We start from the raw sequence: 21,695 nt of genomic DNA on the forward strand, positions 1-21,695 counted from the left end.
GGCTGGTTTATTTATCTGTCTGCGCTGCTGTCTAGTGCGCCGGCGCTCTTGTTTGCCTTGATGACGCTCCGCCAGTTTTTCGTTTTGGCCAGCTCCTCGGCGCTGGCAAATCCCTTGCTCTTCGCCCACTTGTCGTTGGCCTCTTCCGGCGTCGCCAGTAGCTGTTTTTTGAGCACAGGGAGATAGGTGCCCGACGCCTTGGCCGTGTTGCCACCCTCAAACACCCGCTGGCTGCTGCTCGGCTTCTCGGGCGAACCCGACTCGGCTAGCCTCCGACTGAGGTCTGCCTTGCGCGCCACCGAATCCAGCAGCTGGTTCGCCAGAAGTTCGTCCATCTTGCGCTCGCGCCAGCACTCCCACAGCTGGTCCACCATCCCGCTGGGCCCGTGCAGGTGCGATGGCTTGTCCTCGCCCAGCCAGACCCAGTCGATGCCGTCCTGCATGTTGGCATTGCCCTCGACGTCCGGGTTGTGCACCTCGACCGCCGCCTTCTTGGACATGGCCTCGTCAACCTTGGGGAAAATGCAGTCCCACAGCACGAGCGGTACCTCGTCGGCCATGGTGTAGTTTGGCTTCCGCGGGTGCCTGTCCACGTCGAGCAGCTCTGTGACGATCGACGGCTTCTCCAGCCCCTGGCCGATCATGAACAGGATGGCGACCATGTGTCGGATCTGATGCCACAGAAACGCCGAGCCGCGGACGTGGAAGTAGTATACCTTGGGGTACGTGCCCTCACCTCTCAATCCTTCGGGTCTGAAGTCGGACTGGCTCAGGTAGGGCAGCGCCGAGCCGGTATCCTCAACCTCGACAATATCCGCCTCAAACACCCTTCGCTGAAAGTTAGTGATCTGCTTCGCCCCGTCAACCTTGCAATAGTTCCGAAAGTCGTGCACCCCCTCGAACAATTTGGCCGCCTCCCGCATGGCGTCAATGTCCAGCCACCCTTCCTTGGCCTCTCTTTTCTCGTCCGGATCCATCGTGGCAGGCAGCGGCGTAAAGGCGGGCTGCGTGAAGAAATACCGGTACTGCCTCTCCCAGCACGAGAAGCGCGCCGAGAAGTTCTCGGGCAGCGTCGGCGCCCACGCCAGCACCCTGATATCCGGCGGCAGCAGCCGGTTCAGCACGCGCGGGTAATTGATCTCGTCGGCAACCGGATCCCACACTGGTTTCCGATCTCCATCCCTCTCCCCCTCGCCCTCGCCCTCACCCTCCCTCATCTCGACATCTGCCGCCTCCTCCCCCGTTTTACCAACATCCTCTCTCCTTTCCCCAACAGGCCGATTACTCCGCACCTGGATCCCAATGACCTGGCCGAACGCGCTGACGCCGCGGTCCGTGCGGCCGCACTTGGAGTAGTCCCAGGGCGCAAAGTCGACCTTGTCGGGGTCGTCGGGCCAGATCAGGCAGCTCTTGACGAGCGCCCGCCACAGCGCCTCCTCGACCGTCGGCACAGCCACGCCGGCCTGGTACTCGAAGCCGCCGTAACGCTTGCCAAGGTAGGCTAGCTTGAGCGCCACGAGCCGGGTCGAGTACTTGGACGGGTCGAGCTTCGACGACGACTTCTTTTTTTTCTTTTCCTTCTTTTCTGTCCCGGCTGGCGCTGTTCTTGTTGTTGCTGTACCTGGTTGTGATGGCGCAGGGGTTGTGGTCGGGGATGACGGTTTGGTCTTGGCTTGTTTGTGTTGCGGTTTTGACCCGTCTGTGGGGGGGTGTTGTCTCTGCAGTTGCTGTTCTAGTTCCCTGACGCGCTCGACTAGCTGGTCCTTGGTCCAGTTTTGGTAGTTGGAGTCGGCCATGTTGAGTGAGAATGAGGATGAACTGAAGGGGCGACCGTGCTGGTGAGAAAAAAAAGGGCCGAGTGATGAACACAACAGCAGCACGCTAGCTTTGGCTCTATGCCCTTGCGCCTGGGCGAGTGTCCTCTGAGCGACACGGCTGGTAGCGTTCATGTGGCCATTAAATGTCAGTTCTGGCCCTTCACTCAAGTCACCTCATCAAGTCGTCTCAGATTGGTTTGTTCAGAACAAATGTCGATTTCAGTGCTAAAGGACCCGCTTGGCATTGCCGATAAGACATGTGGGATACCGATAAGCACCGGGAACTTCATATGTAAGTGAAAGGAGCCCGCCTCGCGGTTCTGTTTGCCCTTTCGTACGCCTGTTGGTTCATCGTCAGATATGGAAGAACATACAATTACAATTCTGCTGGTAGGGGATGAGAAATGCGGGAAGTCTACTTTTCTATCGTCAGTATCCTGCAGGGAGTCCAAGATACAACCCTCAGAAGGCCTAGTAATAGCTAACTCCCCACAGAAGAATAAGCCAGGGCCGCCAGAACCTCCACGGCAAGACTCCCATTGCCCTCCTCAGAGACCTGGACCAGCCCTTTGTTTTTGAGATTCGCTCGCGAATAGGCCAGTACCGCTTCGAGTTTTACGACACCTCCAGCCCTGAAAACTGGCGACTACTCCGGCCAGACCTGGTCATCATCTGCTACGACATCAGCCAGCGGTTGGGCCTGATCAACCTCCAGCGTGTGGTAGGTCCCCGAAATCAATTCCCCCTTTCGAAGCGACCATGTTTCTGATGCCGCTCCCAGTGGATCAAAGAAGTCCGGAGGGCGTTCCCAGCAAGCGACGTCCTTCCGGTCCTGGTGTTGGGTCTCAAGCGGGACTTGCGGTCAGAGAGTGACCCCAACGGCATCATCTATCCGCAAGAGGCATACCAAGTGGCGCAGGAAATGCGTGTCGACAGATACATGGAGTGCTCAGCCATGACGGGCGAGCTGATGGCCCAGGTATTTGACGACATCTGCAACACCGCGCTCAAGACTACCACGCCTGATGGGGGCCAGAGCGTGGGAGGGTGCGTGGTTATGTAAACGGGATTCGCGTCGAAATACCGGTAGAAGGGTCGCTCAATACCCGTTCTCAACTGACGGCACCGCGTCGGTATCCATTTCTTCTCCCTCGGCATCCATCTCGTCCCCATCGGCCGGCTCCGGGCGGCCCAGCACCTCGCCGATGATGTCGACAATCTTGTTCTGCTCCTCGTCGCCGAACCGTTCCTCCATGTCCTCAATGGCTGTGCTCAACAGTGCACTAGACAACGGGCGCAGGTTGAGAATCGAAAGAATTTCGCCCTTGGTCAGCTCGCTCGAGAGATTGGCCTCGCGCAGCTTCTCGAGCAACTGAGAGATGGCGGTCGGGCTGTAGGCTTGGGTTTCATCTTGCTTCTCCAACGGACTGGGTTTTTCCTTCAAGTAGGTGACCACCTGATCTTGCCAGTTAGCCAGCGCCGGGGAATTTCAATACAATGGCAGGGCGTGAAGACCAACCTCGGTCATGATCTGGTGCGCATTTCCAGGCACGCGTCGATTTTGTTCTTTGTTTCGCTTCCTCTGGTCGATGATGTGCTGGTAGACCTCGTAATTGGAGAGAAGCGCATTTTGCGCCTCGAGGATTTTCATCTTGTCTTTGCCGGTGCCTTATCTGCGACACTTGCGACGGGTCCCCCGCTGAGAGTTGGGTCGCAGGGGTATTGTCTCGAGTCGGCAAACGTTTGCCAGCAACTTGAAAAGCAGATCGATTGCGAAATGCACAGCTGATGTACGTGCCTGGCGCGCTTCAATCTGTCATCAACGAGTCCCTCATCAAGGGCGCGACACGGGCTGCACTGGCGCTGTGAAAGGAGATATTGTGGACAAAGTCTAGAAACCAGAAGACTGAGTACACTGTATCACGGGTCGCGGTTCCGGAAGCTTGAGAAGCTGCCCCTCCAACGTCTCCACCCCACATGATGCACGTCCCCGATTCGATTCTCTCGGCCAATTGCAACTCCACTGTCGTGCCCCGCCCAAAAATTCTCTCATCGTCATTGCCGGCCAGGCAGGTACATACAGTACCATACAGTACCGGCGACTGTCCAGACCACCGTCAAAACCATGGAGGCGAGAAATCTGATTCACACACGGCGACCCTGTAAAGAAATTTCGGTTTTAACTAATTCCAAAAGCTGCCCTGCGGTGAGCCGCTTCCACCGCCCGGGCCAGAGTCACCCACATGTTTAAACATTGCCCGCCCCGACGTATTTTCAAGCCGGTCATCTTTTGACTTTCGACTTTTTCAAGATGACTCCCCTGTGATTGTCTCATCGTTCCTGTTCCTCCCATTTGGCTTCTTACTTTTCATTATTCCCTCACCCGTGCCCGTTACCACTCGATCGATCCGAGCCGTCCCCGGCCCCTCTTTCACACCTTGAAAAGTTGCCCAGCTTCCCTCGGCAATCTTGTTAGCGACCGGTCTCCGGCTTGATAGTCGATACATCTCCGGCCGTCGTCCCTCTCGTCCAACCTCGACAGAGCATAGAGTGCCTCACAACCGTGGTCTCATCCGTAGCAACATTGGTCGCGCCGTGTGGTTGAGGTCCTCCTCTGGCTTGAGCATCTGTCCCTGCAGAGCACTTGGGGGAGCTTGTCCCGCTCCTGCACCCCAATCTGCTCCCCAGGTTGCCTGCCGCCGCCACCCTTCTTTCTCCGATTCTGCTCCGCACCATCGTTCCTCGTCATCGCGTCATTCAACTCAGGTTCAGCTTGGACAAGCTAATTGAACTGCCATTATGGTTCGAAACATCGTGGTTCTCGGCGGCAACTCGCATCCCGCCCTGGTCGACAGCGTGTGCAACATGCTCGGCCTTCCCGCGTGCAACCGCATCCTAACCAAGTTCTCGTCCGGGGAGAGCCGCTGTGAGATCCAGGACTCGGTACGCGGCAAGGATGTCTACATCATCCAGACTGGTTTTGGCGGCAATGGCAGCAAGCTCAACGACCACTTCATGGATCTGTGCATCATGATTTCGGCGTGTAAGACAGGCTCGGCACGGAGGGTTACGGCGGTCCTGCCCCTCTTCCCCTACTCGAGGCAACCCGACCTGCCGTACAAGAAGTCTGGCGCGCCTCTGTTCAAGGCCGGTTCCGAGAGCGGCAGAAAGGACTACACATTTGATAGCGTTCCAGCCACACCAGCTCCCGGCGTCCCTCGGACCGCTGGGCTCATCAACGGCACCGACATCACAAACCGGCTGGCCAAGACAGTATTGACCAATGGCGTCAATGGCGCCAACGGCGTCGGCTCCATGTCGCCTGTCAAGCAGACCAACGGCGAGAGCTACTTCGGAGGAAATGGCGTCGCCAGCCCTGTGCAGAGCACCACTATTGGCAGTTACACGACGCACGACTACCAGAACGTGTCTCACATCGGAGCATTCCAAGCAAAGCCAGGGTACAAGCAATGGGTTGCACAGGCGGGGACATTGGTGGCCAATCTCCTGACCTGTGCCGGGGCTGATCATGGTATGATGTTCCTGAAATTCTATGCAGCTTTAGTATCCGGGCCTGGGAGCCGGCAGTGGATTCCACGGTTTTGAAGTGCTTTGCACTGTTCATTGTCCCGGAGTGAGACCTGGTGCTAACACACACCTTGCAGTGATTACCATGGATTTGCACGACCCTCAAGGTATGTGTAACGCTTGAGTGGCTTCTCGTCTACCGCTGCCAAGGCGGCGGCTCTGCTGTGTCAAACAGCCGCCATGACCACTTTTATGCTCCCATGACTCCTGCGGGCGAACACTAAGATATGCTGACGGCATTGTAGTCCAAGGATTCTTCGATGTACCCGTCGACAACCTATACGGCAGGCCCCTCCTCAAGCGATACATCCAGACGCACATTCCAAATTACAAGGATGCCGTGATCATTAGTCCTGATGCCGGTGGTGCAAAACGTGCGACAGCCATTGCAGACAGCATGGGTGTCGACTTTGCCCTCATCCACAAGGTACTGGTTTCTTTTCTCCCATCTCAGTCACTTACCAACCATTATGGCAGGAACGACGCCCAACCAAGATTACAGACAGGCAGAACGCAAGCATGATGCTTGTAGGCAACGTGGCCGATCGCGTATGCATTCTCATCGACGATCTTGTAGACACGGGAAACACCATTACCCGGGCCGCCAAGCTCCTTAAGAAAGAGGGCGCCACCACCATCTACGCACTGCTCACCCACGGCGTGTTCAGCGGAGACGCCATCAACCGCATCAAGGCATCAGCCATCGACAAGATTGTTGTGACCAACTCGGTGCCGCAAGACGAGCACAAGGCGCTTCTGGGCTCCAAGCTCGACGTGTTGGATATCTCGCCCATATTCGCCGAAGCCATCCGACGCGTCCATCACGGTGAATCTATCAGCGTTCTCTTCAACCAAGATTAACTGCACGGAGTCTGGGATTATCAAAAAGGTGTGCATTGAACATAACATGGCATTTGGCGTTCTCTTCTTCTGTCCATCTCTCTCTCCGGTCATGATCCCCCTTGGACAGTATACAAAGCCACAGCGCATTGGTGGTAGCAGTGCAAACATCTGTCATCACAGCATTCGTCCACATCAGCGTTCTTTCTTCTGGAGTTCCGGGGCCTTTGTCATCTTCTGTTTCTGTTTTTTTCGTGTGTGTCGAGATATCAAATTTGGGGTAGAAGACAGACTCGGGGTGGACACCGTTGCCTAGGACTAGACAAGCCATGCAGACAATGCATGCGCATACCATCATCCACAAGTTGAGGGCCTGGGGGCTGGGCAGTAGTCGTGTTTTTATCATTGCTGCTGTCTCTCTCGCTACGCGCCAGGACTAATGCTCTGTCATTCCCAAAGACTCCACCATTTGATCTCTGAACAACGCGCTGTGGTGCAGAGGACTGCTCATCGAAGGCTATGTCGTCTCTTGCTCGGGTGCTCGGCATGTTCCATACTTCTCTCCAACCGAGGATGAAGAAATAAGTGAGTTCAGGGGTTGAGAGCAGTGTTCTGGCGGCTTTTATGTGGAAAGAACCAGCTTGTGGTATCAAAGAAGGGATATCAAGACTTTTATAAATGTAACCAAGCGATTGGCTGTGTGGCTCTGTTGTACATATCTCGGCATGAAGATCTGCGATCCGAGATCCGGCCCCGATGCGGGTGGTCAGCTGGGCCAGATCGGCCGTCTTGGCATGCGTTGAAAAAGCCCGGAATGACGTCCTGCCTTGTTCAGTGTTGTTTCCCTTCTGGGTATCGCCTGGCTTTTGCCTGGATTCTATGCGAGGATCACAGGCATTCGGATTATACTTTCTGTATGTACGTCAACAGATTGACGAACCAGCGGCGAGCTGAGGGTTCTGTCGACCTACCTACTCAGTGGAAGAGAACAGGAGCAAGAACCAAACCAAACTCTGGAACGCATCTCAGATTGTTCCCTCCACACTCGACTTTTAGTACCACCTTGAGGTCCATAAGCCCCCTTGTCCAGTCAAGTGACTAGTCAAAACAAGCGTTTCCCACTGCCAGCACATTGAAAGATCAGCGCCCGAGAACGGCTGTCCGGCACTTACACAAGCCGCTGATGTCTTCCCTGTCAAGATACTTTACCCCCACGCACCGCATACTACACACAATCCACGTCATGGTACTGGCTCAAGATCACGGGCAACTAGCCTTGCGAGAGATAGGGTAAGTTCCCCTTCTCAGCATACGGTTCTCCCCACCATTCCAGACTCAACGCTCCAACCAGAACATTACCGTTTCCCCTACCTGTACTTCCTCGTATCAATTTACCTCATTTCCACACACCAAAAGTAGGTAGCAACCCCCTTCCAATCTCCGTCCTGTCCTAAAAACCAGTCACCTCCTCTGTTTGTCCTCCTAAGATATCCTTCCGCCCAACTCAACAGGCATATTGGCCGGTACCACCACTACTACTACTACACCGTACAGGGAAAAACGAAAACAATGCCCACAAGCATCATCACCAGCCCCGCCGGCGGCTGTGGTGTTGGTGGTAATGGCGGCGGTGGTCCGATCCGGCACCTAACATCCCACTCCGACTCCCGCCTCATCGTCGCCGTCGAGTCCCCCGAGTCCGTGTGCGGGTCCGGATACGAGACTCCCATGAACAATGGCAGTGCCGGCTTGTCGTTCCCGTTTCCGTCCTCCTTGCCCGCCGTGTCTGGGCCAGCTGTATCTGCTGCTGCTGCTGCTGGTGATGGTGATGGTGCTGGTGGTGGCGGTGGCTTGAGACGGTCGAGAACTCATGATGGCGGTTTCGAGGTGGTAGTGGATGGTGGCGCTGGATCGGGGGCCGTGGTGCCCGCGGGGAGGGTAAGGAGTGGTGGTGGTGGTGGTGGTGGTGGAAATGTGCATGTTATGCATGTGCAGAGGAGGGGGAATGGAGGTGATGATGAGCACGGAGGCGCGCAGGGGAGTGTTGATGAGGCGGGCTTGAGGGATGGTGGGGGGACGAGGAAGGTCGGACTGAGGGATCGGATTGGGTGTTTCCAGTGGACTTGGTTTACTATGACGATGGTATGTGCTGACCACAATCCCCGGAGAGGTGAGGGGAGAGTGGTGTGTGTTATGGGGAGGGTGGTGCTGAAGGGCGAGATATCTAGGCTACCGGGGGTATTGCGAATGTGTTGCACTCAAGTATGTGACTTTTCCTTTACTTCTGCTGAGTCTCGACCTGGAATGGGGAGAGTTGGCCGCTGATGGTGTGGACAGTGCCGTACAAGTCGCAATGGCTGAGTAGCATTGGGTTGGCTTTCCTCTTTTTGAACCTCTGTCTCTTCGTCATGAACTGCGTCTTGATTTCGCTGCGGTTCTACTGGCGGCCCGGGAGCCTGGTTGCCTCGTTCACAGACCAGTTTGAGAGTCTGTTCATCTCGGCCATTGTAAGTTGTGCTCACGCACGCCACCCCCTGAGTACGAACAACTAACATTGCCAAGATTGTCTCGTAAGTCCTGCCACCCTCTCCCATCCCAGTCCAGGCTCTCATATTTCCCGACAGAACAGCCACAATACTGATAACCATAACCCAATACGGCATTCCCCATACCGGGCCGTGGCTCCTCACCGTTATGGAGGCCCTCTTCTGGATCTACCTTGCCGCCAGCATCCTCATCAGCGCCGGCCTCTACCTGACTCTTTGGTCAACCCAGTATGCCTCACCCTGATTTTCCCAGCCCAGTCTCCCAAAACAAAATACTTCCAACACAGCACTCTAACAACCAAGCCAGAGCCTTCCCAATCCACACAATGACCCCCGTTTGGGTCTTTCCAGCATACCCCCTCCTCCTGAGCGCCCCTTTCGGAGGCAACCTGATCGCTGCCGCCGTCCGCACGGGCCGACTGCCGTCCCTCCACGCCGTGCCCGTCGCGCTGGCGGCCGTCACGGTGCAGGGCACCGGGTTCCTTATCAGCTTCATGGTGTGCGCGGCGTTTCTGTACCGGTTGATGACGCAGAAGCTGCCGAGGGATCATCAGCGGCCGGGCGTGTTTATCTCGATTGGACCTGGGGGGTTCACGGCTGCTGGGCTAGGTACGGACTTTTCTCTCCTTTCCCCTTTCCCTTGCTTTCTTGGGTTTCTACCCACTCCTCCATTGCTAAGGTGCGGAGAAAGCCGAGGGATGGGGTATGATTTCTACATGCATGACCGCAATAAGCAAGAGCAAAAGGGGAGGCTAACGGGGTGTGTAGTGCAGATAGGGAGTCAGACGACGGCCATCTTCCCCCGTGAGTTCCTAGGCTCAGAGCACACGGCCCACGTGCTGCGGATTCTGGCCTACATGACCGGGCTGTGGCTGTGGGGACTGAGCATCTGGTTCTTCTTGGTCTCGGTGGGCTCGCTGTGGAAGTACCTGCGGCCCGAGAGCAAGGGGAAGCTGCGGTTCCAAATGACGTGGTTTTCGTTTGTGTTTCCGAACACCGCGCTGGTGAGTGGAAAGACCACCTATGAGGGATAGGGTGAAATAAGGGGTGCTAATAGCTGGATAGGTGACGGCCACGGAAGCACTCGGCGCCGCGTTTGACAGCCCCGGACTTCAGATCTTTGGTTGCGTGCTGACTGCGTGCTTGATGCTGGTGTGGGTTTTGGTGTTTACCAAGATGCTGCGTTGTCTGTGGAGGCGGGAACTGTACGTTTCTCTCGGTCCTCTTCCCCGGACTCCTCCTCCTTTTTCTCACCCTTTTGAGCCCGAACATGACGAGAGATGGATAGATGGGCAACAGGCGTCTTCTTGACACAGCTCGAATGACAGCGTTCTGACAGTCAAACAGGCTCTGGCCAAAGGAAGCAGACTAGAAGTCAGTTCTCAGTCAACACCTGGGGATAGATGGTGAGCGCCTCGAGAACACCATCCCCCGGTTTAAATAGCGATTTCGTTTCATATATGTCGGCACTGGAGGATTTCCTCAGGTCCTTGGGAGTCTAGTATGCATGGTTCTGGCGTTCCGTTTGGTGTCCTGGTGTCATGATTACATAGCGAATGGATATCCCCTAGTACAAGAAACAGAAATGGACTCAAGACATGCTCTCATTTCACCCCTGGCAAAACATGAATATCCTGCAATCCCACCCGTTGCCGTAAGAGTCTAAAGAACTAAAAGCTTGCCTTGTTCTTATCCCCAGACCGGGAGAAAAGGAATACCCGTCCATTCCAAACCCTTTCTCTGCCTTTATATCCCATCGCTTGTCCCAATAAAACCGACCAAGTACGATTAAATGTAACGCACCAGCAAACGCCTCTCCCGCCCCGCCGCGGTTCTAAACACTTTGTATCTCTTCCCAGTCTACCATTACCTCATCTTGACCGCCGTTAGCACCCACACCGCAGAGCGCCGTAAAAGTCGGCCATCGTCATCCCTGCTTGGCCGTCCTACTTGGGCAACCAGGGAAACTTCCTCCTATTCGGCTCTGCCGCAATGCCCACAGGCTCGACCTGCACACTGCGCTGGTAAATGTCCTAAACAACAGCCCAAGTCAGTAAACATCGCATTCCGAAACGGCTCCCAAGGGAAGGGGCCAGAAAGCAATGAAGCAGAAAATATACACACCTCCTCATCCGTCGGCATCCGACAATCCATAATCAGCTCCCTGCACGACTCATTCCGATGCAGATTTTGGTACGGCTGGCCCTGGCTCTTCATGATGGGCAGCAGCACCTCGCCGAGGACCTCAAATTTCTTCCAGTTGATGCGGTCCCCGTTGGGCCCCACAAACGTCCGGCTGCCCTCCTCGGCCGAGACGAGATCGCGCCGGTGCAGCGGAATGAAGGGGATGCGCGGCAGCGGCGAGTTCTCCCACGCGAGGCGGTACGCAAAGTGGCTCTTGGCCGTGCCCATCAGCAGGTTCAGGCCCTTGTACCGCTTCTCCACCTCGGGCGTGAGCAGCGAGCGCGTCTGGCCGAGGCGGTGGATGGCCGTGCCGTCGAGGCCGGCCAGCACGGCGGCCAGGCCGTTGTAATTGTTCAGCTGGCGGAGCTTGAGGGCGATGGTCATGAACTTTTCGAGGCAGGGGGCGCGGTGCTTGGCCTTGTCGCGGATGAGGATCATGTTGGCGACCCACTGGGCGATGTGGTTGAAGTGCGAGACCATGCGGTTGACGTTTCTCAGGTTGCGGCACTTCTCCTTCTGGTCGGCCGACAGGCTGACGTGGCGCACCAGGTCGCGGATCCGGATCGAGCTGAACATGACCCAGTCTATGCGCGTCATCTCCTCGGCTATGTCGTCCGCGTCGAGCCCCATAAACATGTGGTACCGGAACTTGTTGAGGGGGACCGTGGGTGTTGGTACAAGGGTAGCCGCCTCGCGCTCGTAGTCCTCGACCGAATAAAACTGAAACCGCGCCAGAACCCGACCGCCGTGCGAATCCAAGCCGGATAAGTCCGAACTCTGGGACGGACGCCGCTGGCTGGGCACGCTAGCGTCCTCCAGCTGCAAGGAGCTCATCGACTCTGCCACACCGCTCCGTCTCTGTCCCGCCACGTCCTTGCCCTCGTCATCCTCCACGGGATCCGAACATGCCCAATCCGTGTCGTCGTCTTCGGTGACCTTGTGGTCGAGGTGCAGTCGCATTTGCTGCGCAGCCGCGACAAAGACTGGCTCCAACGACAGTTGCCTGATCAGTTCCTCCAGACTGTTCCTCGTCGCCGACCTCGCAAAGTCCCCGGGGTACAGCGACAGCCATTTCGCCACGACCTCGACGATCCGCATCTGAGCGTCTGTTTTGATCAGGTATTGTGCACCTCGGTCATTCCGCAACTGGTCCAGCCGTGTGCGGATCGATGCTAGCAACTTAGAAGGGGCGGCAAATTTTCGGTACAGACAGAGGAACACGTCGACAAAGTTGTGGTCTGCCTTGGACATCTTGGGTGCCAGAAGCCTGTCGACGAGCTCGCCGAGAGTCACACCCATCTCCTTGGCCGGTTGGCCAGCAGGGCTCTCGTCATTACGCTGCAGGATGGGAATGTCGTCCGAGTTCTGGAATGACTCTCCGTCGGATTCGTCGACGTTGAGGAACGATTCGGCTCCGCCATCTAAGCGAATGCCCGGAGTCCGCAGCATGCTTGACACTGTCTGTTGCTTGCCGTCCTCGGGAATGGCCGCGCTATAGTTTAGGCTGCTGCCTGAAGCGCCGCTCTGATAATCCAGCCTCGGAGACCTAGAAGGTGGCGGCGGTTGCGGGAAGCCGCGCAGAAGCGAAAAGTCAGAACTGGCCCTGCTGTGCTTACTGTGCTGACTGATGGGGCGCCCATTATGCATCTCCACGGGCGCATCGAGATTCGCTGTCGAAGCAGCACGCCGCCGGGTGCTGGAACTTTCTGCGTTGCCTGATCACTGCTCGTTAGTCGCGTCTTACATGGCAATACCTGCATAGAACTCGTGCAGCAGACCAGCGGGGCCGTGAACGTCATGGTGCCGCAGCACACGCCTCGAAGACGCAGATCTCACCTCTCCGATTGGCCAGAGCAGCCCTCAACATTGCTTGCAGGCATTCTCGAGCGCTCCCCGGCGCGTTAGACGCGGTTCTGAAATGGCCGGCACAGGTAGCAAAGACGGAAGCGAGCCCCGCCAGATCGGGGTGTCGTAGGTCGTCGGGCGTGTCACATTTTGTAGCGACCAGGACGGTCGGCAGGGAGGAATTTGCGAGCGCGGCTGTGCCCAGTTAGCATGCGGCCGGCCCGGTCCATCTCAGACAAGGTACTCACTCACCTATGATTGGGGGCACCTCCCGCATTGTCTCTTCGTCCATGGCATCGTACAGGATCAGTGCGCCGTCCATGCAGGGCAGGCGGTGTCCTCCGATCTGTTTCGGCCAGTGGATGGGCTGGTTCGGGTCCAGCTCGATGCCCTCGAGATCGAGCTCAACTAGAGTGACGAAATAGGGGGCGCCGTCGAGCTCGTGGTGCATTTTTGTGATATTCGGGGCCGACGGTACGGGTGTCCGGCAGAGGTGGCGGATGAAGGTGGACTTGCCCACACCTTCGGCGCCAATGACGGCGATATTTATGGATTCCATTGCGTGTTGGGCATGCTCAAACTGGGCCAGCGGGTCAGTCGGTGTGTCTTTTGCTTGGTCGGGATGGCAGTGGCGCCTCCACGGCTGACCGTCCCTCGACGAGGCGGAACAGAGAAGTGACAAACGGCTTACCCAGGGAGTCGGATTGGTATCGCTCAAAGATTCTTTCCGGGGCGGGATCCACGGCTGACGTTGCTCATTGCCAATACCAGCACTCGTCGCCGGGACGCGTTGCGGGTCGGGACCTGGGGCCGTCGCAGGCTCGGTCTCGCGGCCGGGTTGGGGGTCGTGGAAGCGGAGGAAGAAGGGGTCGTCGACTATCGAAGCGAACGAATCTCGAATGCCGGCGGGGGGGGGGACGTCGTCGACGAGCAGAAAGGTGCCCTCGGCGGCAGAGGCGGAGGGAGGTTGTCCGGATGGCGGAGCGAAGCTTGGCTCGGTTGTGGCAGCACTTGTAGCACCGGCGGCGCCAGCACGAGCAACCGCTGCCAGCGGCGGGGTAGGCCTTGACAGCAGCTGCGGCATCGCTACCCCCGGATGTGACGCTTGTCGGTGCGTCTGCACCCGCATTTTGCTGTTGGATAATCTCCTAATAAGAAGAGAACATGAGGAGCATCCCGCATCTGGGACCGAACTGGGATCTGGAGGAGTCTCAATTGACGGGTTCAATTGGGCCGCTCGGATTGGGACGCCCCCGTCAGTCAGGGTCAGGGACTCGTTTTCAGGGTCTTTAAATGGACCCATCAACTTTCAGGTGGCTTCCCAACCATTCCCGTCCTGAAAGCCGGGCCAAACAAAGGTCCCAATTCCTTGACAGCTTTTGCTGATATCCCCTTCAACAGTTTGGAACAAACGCCGGTGGGTGACGGAGAGTCGAGATGCGTCGGTCCTCGACGCTCGGGCTGCAGCCGGCCTCTGGCATGGTAATGCTCCGAGCAAGGTCCCCACACCCATAGACATGTTTCCGTCGGCTTGCCGCTGCTTGGACACCTGTGACAGACGGCGTGTTTGCGTTGCATACCCCGGCTTGGCCTGTGGTGTTGTGCAGCTTTTTGGATGGAGGTCTGGGCCGCAAAATGACGGCGGCACGGGTCCCGTCGTCGCTTGCACCCTGGCCCTGTCTTCGTGGAAATCAGGAGGGCATCCGGAGCCAAGTCAATGAACCCAGAGCCTGAACAACTGAGGAAAGGACGCAAATGGACACCAAGTCTGGGATATGAGTCTTGTGCTGGTTTTCCTCCAGGCTTCTTGTGCATGATACTAGTGACAACCTCTAAGGTATCCAACATTGAGCTGCGATTCTGATCCCGCGTGAGAGCCAAGAAAAAGCGGTAGAGAGCGTTAAGGTTCTGACAAGTTGGGGTGGGGAACCAGGGTAGGGCCCTGTTGTTGAAACCCAAGTTCGAAACATCGATGATTTCAAAACTGTCTCGCTTCAAGCCCAACCACCACCGCCGCAGGAGCCACTGGTCATGTCTTTTCGATGCTTCTAGCACTCACGCTACCTAGGTGGTAACTTATTTAAATTGTGTCTCGCGACTTGCAGTCGCACTCAACGTGCAAGACATGACCTGGCCTACTACCTGATATCTGTCGTAACGGTACGGGGCCGTAGGTGCTCCCGCGGTACCGTTCCGTACCCATGCATGTTGGCATCAGAGGCGTTTGCTCTTTCGGCACAAGCATCAGACAGAAGCCTCGCCTCACTTCCATTCCAACCAGAGCCTGGGAAACGGGGTCGGGACACGAACCAGAAGAATGCCAACAAACCTAGCTCCGCAGACTCACCTGCTATCCCCCGTCTTCCGGATCTACCTCCAATGGGAATTGGTTTGTCTGCAACCGTTTTGTTCTTCGCGACTTAACACACCCATCAACTCGGTTGGAAACTCTCGGGGATCTCCACAGGAAATAGCGGGATCGTGGACGTAATTGGGCCCGGTGATTGAAGGCACAATTCGCAATGTGTACGCCTGTTGGTTTGAGCCAGTCGCCAGGGACATTCCAGTTTGGGGCCTGGGCAAGCAGAGTTGGAGCAGTGGCGCTTGGGGATATTGTTGCACTCTGGAAGATCACCTTCGTTGCCAGTGACCTTCTCTAGTTATACTAGGATGCCATTGTTGTCGCTGGGCTCGATGCTACTCCCTACCCTACCTTCACCTCGGACACGCGGCGGAGTGTTCAAGGTCGCTAGGAATGAGCCCGACCTGCTTGGATCGGCTCCAGCCTCCGATGATGCACCGAGGCCACGTCTAGCGGGGAAAAAAGAGATCCTTCCGAAAGCCGACAGGGATCGCCAGTTCGAGCAAGCTAAATGAGAACTCTTCTAACGCTTCCTCGATTCGGCGGGCGACGACGCTAGCACAGAGCAACACAATCGAAAACCATGTGTGCCTCCGCAGCTGGACAAGGCAGCATCACACTGAGTGCAGGGTGAGGTTGATGAGCGCTGAAAACATGCAACTTCTCGAGCATGGCCTCCAATCCTGCACCCCCAGACTTGTTGCTGCCATCATGTTTTTTCAGTCAAGTGACCACTCTGCTTGGCCCGCATCCAGACCCCTGGAAGATCTGGCGCTAACTCGTGTAAGCAGGTCCATGGACACATCTCCCCTTGGGTGCTCCCTATTATCGAAATCGGGCAGATGATCAGCTCTGCATTTCCCCGCGCCGAGCAAGCATCTGCCGTCGTGCCTTGCTTCCTGTTGGCTGTTCTTTCAAAACGTTGATAACCGGCAGTGACCATGGGATTGTGCGAATCCCACCGAGCTCCATTCCAACGGTCGTGTGCTCTGCATCCCTAGCTGCATCGACTACCGGGGGGGTCGTCCGGGGTTCGGCTAATGCCCCTTACCCATACATACATACATACGAGGCATTAACCCTCGTCGTGTGGCTTCGACTTCTCGACGAGTTCTGAACAGTCAGCTCAGAAAGCCGTTGTGTATGTCACAGATCTTGAGAAGACTTCGTCTTGCCAATGACTTCTTCGCCGACCTAGGACACCGGCAGCCACCCGCTTCTGTCCAACTTCGAGTCGCATCAACCGCGCTAAATCGCATCATTCAGACGCTGCAAAGAGAATCCTGGGGCAGACACTTTGGAGCCAAGTCGTTACTGGTTCCTCCCAGGCGCATCCTGCTCTGTTCCAGAAGTCTCTCCCTTTTCTTGCCAGGGACATTCCCGAACTTGTGTTGGCTCGACACACACCTCCAGTTGTTTGCGCGTCTAATGTTTGCTCAGCTGCCTTGAACAATGCAGTACAGGGCCAACTACACAAGGGAGCAAGTCTCTGGCCCTCGGGCAAGCGGCAAACCGCACAAGGCGCCAGCCAGGTTGGCTGAGGGGCAATTCGATCCAGACGAGCTCACGCGACGTCTGTATCTCGTGTTGGCCGAACAAAAAGCACAGGCACAACGGAGGCAGAGGGCACGTGGAGAACCATCAAGCCGGAAATATGGGCTCGGCCGGCCCTCTGGCACTCGCAATCGCGATAGTGCCAGGCCAGGCGAAGAAGCAAGGCCAAAACCCAACGAACCATCCGCGGACGTCAACACGGAACTGAGGAGATCCGAGTCGGCCAAGCGCGAGACCTCTCACCCGGCGCCCGCCCCAGACGCCCCAGCGACCCAACCAGAAGCATACCATCACGTGCCCAAAGAAGCCGCCAAACAGTTCACGCGGACAACCACAGTCGAAAACATGCGCAGCAACATCGACCTCGTACACAAGCTCTCCAAACGGGCCCTCATGTTCCACCTCGAAGGGCCTTCCAAGACACTCCGCGCCGGCCCAGCCGGGGGTCCCAAGCCGAATCTCTCACCCGCCGAGCTCTCGCGCGTCCTCCAACAAAGCCAAACCCAGCGCGCTGCGCACCTCGACCGTAACCAGTTCCAGCGCACCCGCATCCTCAAAGAAGCCGCACGCCTAGACCACTCCCAACAGCACCCCCACCAGTCCCACTACAAACACACCTTCCAAGACGAACTCTCCCGCATCCTACCACACAGCAGCGGCAGCACCAACACCGACACCAAACCCGCCCGTCGCAACAGCACCGGCACCGACCCCTTCTCCCCAACTCACGACGCCTCCACCAGCCAACACAACCGCCGCTCGTTGTTGCTGCTCCCAACGGACCACCGGAACAGCCTGACGCTGGACCCCCTCTTCGAAGACAGGACGCCGCCTCCCGAGGACCTAAGCCGCTTCCCACCGCCCGACCGTGCCCGCGTCGACTGGACGCAAAGCGACGAGCCGCACGCTAGCAGCAGCCGCGGCGGCGGGGGCCCGAAGCTGCTGCTCCTTTCGCCTCTGCTGCGCAAGGCCGATTCGCTTTGGGCGTTGAGAGGGCGAAGGGGAAGTCGGGATTCGTCAGGTTCGGGGTCGGGATCTGGTGGGGGGGAAGGGGCTGAGAAGGGGGAGGGTGCCAAAGGGGGTGGAACCGAGGATGGAGGCGAGTCGCCTATTGCGAAGGCCGGCAAGGGGTTCTTTGGGAGGTTTAAACGTTAACTTTTTTTCTGAGGGTAGATAAAGAGGTTGGAGGGGAAGGGGGCGGGAGCGTACCTTGCTTGGCGTCATGACATGGGGATGTGTATGGTAAATGATAATGATACGATGACCATGCGTGCGGGCATCTCATATCGCTCGCGCGGTGTGTTGCCCAGGAGCCCTCAATGGCGCTCCCGGGTGGTGATTCCACCAAACTCGTACAGAACTTAACAATCCAAACACCTCCCTAGCTTGCAGGGCTTCAACAACCCCCTTCCTCCCTCAGCAACCGCTCAATAACCCTCGTCTCGGCAGCAACCACCTCTTCCCTGACCCTCTCCACGCCCTCCCTCTTCTTTGACAACAGGAACCGCACCAATTCGCAAAACTCACGCACCCCGTCGCCGGTGTCGCTGGGGTCCATCCTCGCTTTGCGCAGCGCCTCGGCGCCCCTGCGCAGACCAACATCCTTCGTCCAGGGCTCCTGTCGGTTTCGACCTGTGTTGGCTGTGAAGGGGCCTAGGCCGGGTATGTTGAAGGCAGAGCCGGGGGTCTCGGCTGGCGGGAGGGTGGTGGCCTGGATGCGGGTCAGCTCGGCGGCGAGGGACGGGTATCTCGCGAAAAGGCGCTGGAAGGCGTTGCGGTGGTCGAGGAGAATGCTGTAGGGGTCGTCGTCGGCCGGGGTGTTTTGGGCGGTGTTCAAGGCTGCGAAGGTTTGGTCTGACTTTGGAGGGTCGGGCGGATGGTTCTCTTTGTGTTGCTTGCTACAGGCCACCGAGCAGCTGGAAAAGAAGCCGGTTAGTGACACGGTCTGTTTTTGAATGGCGGAGGTAGGGTGGATGACGTACTATGGCACGGAGCATCGCGGGCACTTGTACTTCCCCGGTTGTATGCCGCATACGCCGCAAAGCTTGGGTTCAAGTTTCTTTGGTGGTGATGATGGATCGGCATCTGGAATCGCGGTCGCATCCGAGGCGGGATCTGCTGCGTGCGGCGCGGTCGTTTCGGTGGAAGCAGCGCCGAGCATACTCGACTGCTGAGCAGAGGTCTCGCCCTCGGCAACCGGCAGAGCGTCGTTGTTTCTGCTGTCGCTGTGTCGAAGACTCATCGTCCTCTAGAGGTCGATGCGCAACATGCAGCGCAATTCAGACAGTAAAATATGTGCGAGTGACAATGTGAAGTTGAATAGGTCTGGTGTTATACAAAACCGGCCCCAATCAGATCTGATATCAGGCGATTTGGCTGGTTTCGGCTGAAGACTGCAAGCTTACTCGAGGAGCCCGGTCGCGTGCTGCATGTGATCGGTCAACGTGGTTCGTCGGAAGCCGCGAATGATGCCGGCCGTGATAGGCTTGTCCAGTCGATCTTGAATCCAACGCTGGATTGAGCGGCCCAAGCCGGGGCCGCCAGAAAAGTTTTAGGGCGAGAGCAGCTACCGTTATGACGCATCTCAGAAAACAGGGGTCTTGTGGGGTCTCGTCAATCGGAACTGCTTGGTTTGTCAGCCGCCCAACGCTGATTGATGCACGGCGGCGGTGTTCGCATTAGCTGCGGAAGTATATTCGCTGCTTTTTCCTTTTCAACCTCAAGCCTTTGCAACGGGAGTTTTAAACGACACCCACGATGCCGTCAAACAAGTTATCACGAGGCTTCGCGCCTCTAGTATCCAACGCTACACGATTGATCAAACCTGCGACATGTCTGCGCGTCCAACAAACTGCAGCGGCAATTAGACAAGCGCACACTACCACCTCCCCCAACACTACGAGCATCCGAACTACACGCCTCCGCCCCCGTCTCCAGCCAGCCCAGGCCCGGCAATCACCCTTCCTCCCGCGCACCGCCCGCCGCACGATCTTCATCCAGACCGAAAATACCCCCAACCCAGACGCGCTCAAGTTCCTGCCCAACCACCGGGTGCTGCCCGAGGGCATCTCAACGCCCTTCATCGAGTACCTCTCGCCGCGCTCGACCATCGCGCCGCCATACCCCTCGCCGCTCGCAGCGCAGCTCATGAACATCGACGGCGTGACGTCCGTCTTCTACGGCACCGACTTCATCACGGTGACCAAAGCCGCCGACGCCAACTGGGCGCACATCCGGCCCGAGGTGTTCGCGCTCATCACCGAGGCCATCACGTCCGGGCAGACCATCGTCAACGTGAGCGAGCGGACCAAGGATCAGGGGGCAGCGGCGGGTGCCCAGCAAAGTAACGAGGGGGCGGAGTCGGACGACCAGGACAGCCTCGCGTACGACGAGAACGACAGCGAGGTTGTGGGCATGATCAAGGAGCTGCTCGAGACGCGGGTGCGGCCGGCGATTCAGGAGGACGGGGGAGACATTGAGTTTCGCGGGTTTGAGGAAGGCTATGTCCTGCTGAAGCTGCGCGGGGCGTGCCGGACGTGCGATTCGAGCACGGTGACGTTGAAGAATGGGATTGAGGGCATGCTGATGCATTATGTGAGTTTTTTTCCGCTTGGGCTGTATCGTGGGCTTCGTGGAGAGCGCACCGTGCTGACTGTCTCAACAGATCGAAGAGGTGAAGGGTGTGCATCAGGTGTTGGACCAGGAGGAGGAAATTGCCATGAAAGAGTTTGCCAAGTTTGAGGAGAAGCTCAAGGCGCAGAAGGGTGAGGTACCGCCTTCAGCACCGCTAGATACGATCTCTGGTTGAGCTTGCCGGCTGTGCCAGGGGCTTGTATCAATTCGACACCAAGTAGGATTCTCTCGAGAGATGGCATGCCACGGCGTGCTCTTAGTACTAGATACGCAAAGCAGCCTAAATATCCCTGGGCGGTTCTTTAACCTTGAGCGTATATGGCTTGTATCTCGCCGAGACACCTGTCTCATACTACTACCTGCTAATATACAATACAAAGCGCCGTTGAGCATCATGTCCGCAACACAACCCCTCGGAATTGGGGCCATTCGAAATTTGTCCCTTGAAACTGCATGTGGCTCGGCTGGGTATACCACAGTGCTGCCGAAGATGGGCTCCCAGGATCTTTAACCGCGGCCTGTCACAGCGTCGCAACAGATTAGGATCGTCCACCTGAGGAGTTTAGGCCAAGGAAAGGGGTCCTGCAACGGGCTTTCGAATTCTTCAAGAATGCATCCAACCCGGAAAGAAGTCATCGTCAACGAACACTGTCCAGATATCGTATGCATGAAGCCCCAGCTGGTGCGTGACCGGTCAACTTCCCCTCTGGACTGAGCACCGGCACTGTAGGCCCACCACTCGTTTCCAGCAGTTTCTCTTGCTTATATTCAATGCTATGTTCGGAAGCGAATGTCACGGCCACGCGCATGAGCGTGAGCTTGTTCCGCGGACCATCATCTTTGTTCCGTGCTGTAGTGTACGTACTCCGTACCAGATGTGGGTCGCTTCCCCTCGTCGGAGGATTACTCCCGTACGACAGTGACTATGAATAAAGCAAAAATCTGGGGTAAACCCCTGGCAAGCCACTCAAAGCCCGGTCTGTATTCGTAGCGTAGGAACGGAAACATGGGGTCTAATCAGACTGCGTGGAGTCGGACACAGCGGGGTACCGGTGCCGACGGTAGGACTGGACGGCCCAGGTTTTTCGGGCAGGAAGCATGTCCAATTGAGGGGTACTGCTCTTACATGGAGGTACCTTAGCGACATGAGTGCAGAAGGGGACGGAATCGATATCCGTATTTTGTCGCTTATTATTACCAGGATAACTCGCCGACTTCCAGAGGGGAACTTTGGTGCTTTGGGCTGATGAGCGACGGCCGTTTTGTGTTTCTCGAGTTCGTGGATCTCAACCGACATTTCAGCTGATGCATTACGCACTGTCGAAG

The 21,695-nt window shown here is 57.1% G+C and overlaps 10 protein-coding genes across 10 annotated transcripts; 6 read left to right on the forward strand and 4 right to left on the reverse strand.

Moving 5' to 3' along the window:
* Positions 1 to 11: 11 nt before the first annotated feature.
* Positions 12 to 1,796, reverse strand: N657DRAFT_620734 (pseudouridine synthase; the record flags this gene model as incomplete). The annotated part of the gene is made up of 2 exons (XM_062790602.1): positions 12 to 1,212; positions 1,318 to 1,796. The coding sequence occupies 2 exons, from the start codon at positions 1,794 to 1,796 to the stop codon at positions 12 to 14; spliced, it is 1,680 nt and encodes a 559-aa protein (XP_062646490.1).
* Positions 1,797 to 2,177: 381 nt separating this feature from the next.
* Positions 2,178 to 2,880, forward strand: N657DRAFT_574617 (P-loop containing nucleoside triphosphate hydrolase protein; the record flags this gene model as incomplete). Its single annotated transcript, XM_062789041.1, has 3 exons — positions 2,178 to 2,245; positions 2,313 to 2,538; positions 2,599 to 2,880. The coding sequence occupies 3 exons, from the start codon at positions 2,178 to 2,180 to the stop codon at positions 2,878 to 2,880; spliced, it is 576 nt and encodes a 191-aa protein (XP_062646491.1).
* Positions 2,881 to 2,916: 36 nt separating this feature from the next.
* N657DRAFT_656825 (uncharacterized protein) lies at positions 2,917 to 3,468 on the reverse strand (the record flags this gene model as incomplete). Its single annotated transcript, XM_062794744.1, has 2 exons — positions 2,917 to 3,273; positions 3,337 to 3,468. 2 exons carry the CDS (start codon positions 3,466 to 3,468, stop codon positions 2,917 to 2,919), a joined length of 489 nt encoding a protein of 162 aa, XP_062646492.1.
* A 1,002-nt stretch (positions 3,469 to 4,470) lies between these two features.
* N657DRAFT_475754 (phosphoribosyl pyrophosphokinase) lies at positions 4,471 to 6,765 on the forward strand. The gene is made up of 4 exons (XM_062787545.1): positions 4,471 to 5,349; positions 5,483 to 5,512; positions 5,651 to 5,832; positions 5,883 to 6,765. Exons 1-4 carry the CDS (start codon positions 4,617 to 4,619, stop codon positions 6,264 to 6,266), a joined length of 1,329 nt encoding a protein of 442 aa, XP_062646493.1. The 5' UTR covers positions 4,471 to 4,616; the 3' UTR covers positions 6,267 to 6,765.
* A 1,613-nt stretch (positions 6,766 to 8,378) lies between these two features.
* Positions 8,379 to 10,611, forward strand: N657DRAFT_719733 (C4-dicarboxylate transporter/malic acid transport protein; the record flags this gene model as incomplete). The annotated part of the gene is made up of 8 exons (XM_062797508.1): positions 8,379 to 8,387; positions 8,474 to 8,507; positions 8,583 to 8,752; positions 8,850 to 9,019; positions 9,099 to 9,400; positions 9,560 to 9,795; positions 9,857 to 9,996; positions 10,139 to 10,611. The coding sequence occupies 8 exons, from the start codon at positions 8,379 to 8,381 to the stop codon at positions 10,161 to 10,163; spliced, it is 1,086 nt and encodes a 361-aa protein (XP_062646494.1). The 3' UTR covers positions 10,164 to 10,611.
* Positions 10,612 to 10,737: 126 nt separating this feature from the next.
* On the reverse strand, positions 10,738 to 13,949 carry N657DRAFT_575145 (ras GEF; the record flags this gene model as incomplete). Its single annotated transcript, XM_062789082.1, has 5 exons — positions 10,738 to 10,824; positions 10,916 to 12,690; positions 12,812 to 13,015; positions 13,073 to 13,400; positions 13,512 to 13,949. 5 exons carry the CDS (start codon positions 13,947 to 13,949, stop codon positions 10,738 to 10,740), a joined length of 2,832 nt encoding a protein of 943 aa, XP_062646495.1.
* A 1,563-nt stretch (positions 13,950 to 15,512) lies between these two features.
* N657DRAFT_646456 (uncharacterized protein) lies at positions 15,513 to 15,892 on the forward strand (the record flags this gene model as incomplete). Its single annotated transcript, XM_062793124.1, has 1 exon — positions 15,513 to 15,892. A coding segment is annotated over one exon (185 nt), but the record flags the coding sequence as incomplete, so codon positions are not given.
* A 742-nt stretch (positions 15,893 to 16,634) lies between these two features.
* Positions 16,635 to 17,891, forward strand: N657DRAFT_681708 (uncharacterized protein; the record flags this gene model as incomplete). The annotated part of the gene is made up of 1 exon (XM_062796416.1): positions 16,635 to 17,891. One exon carries the CDS (start codon positions 16,635 to 16,637, stop codon positions 17,889 to 17,891), a length of 1,257 nt encoding a protein of 418 aa, XP_062646497.1.
* A 54-nt stretch (positions 17,892 to 17,945) lies between these two features.
* On the reverse strand, positions 17,946 to 18,978 carry N657DRAFT_691210 (uncharacterized protein; the record flags this gene model as incomplete). Its single annotated transcript, XM_062797091.1, has 2 exons — positions 17,946 to 18,652; positions 18,719 to 18,978. The coding sequence occupies 2 exons, from the start codon at positions 18,976 to 18,978 to the stop codon at positions 18,133 to 18,135; spliced, it is 780 nt and encodes a 259-aa protein (XP_062646498.1). The 3' UTR covers positions 17,946 to 18,132.
* A 293-nt stretch (positions 18,979 to 19,271) lies between these two features.
* On the forward strand, positions 19,272 to 20,774 carry N657DRAFT_646457 (HIRA-interacting protein 5). Its single transcript, XM_062793125.1, has 2 exons — positions 19,272 to 20,317; positions 20,381 to 20,774. The coding sequence occupies exons 1-2, from the start codon at positions 19,494 to 19,496 to the stop codon at positions 20,475 to 20,477; spliced, it is 921 nt and encodes a 306-aa protein (XP_062646499.1). The 5' UTR covers positions 19,272 to 19,493; the 3' UTR covers positions 20,478 to 20,774.
* The last annotated feature ends 921 nt before the right edge of the window (positions 20,775 to 21,695 follow it).

Source organism: Parathielavia appendiculata (genome assembly GCF_033297405.1).
Source record: "Parathielavia appendiculata strain CBS 731.68 unplaced genomic scaffold N657scaffold_8, whole genome shotgun sequence".
In the NCBI taxonomy this organism is placed as follows: domain Eukaryota; kingdom Fungi; phylum Ascomycota; class Sordariomycetes; order Sordariales; family Chaetomiaceae; genus Parathielavia; species Parathielavia appendiculata.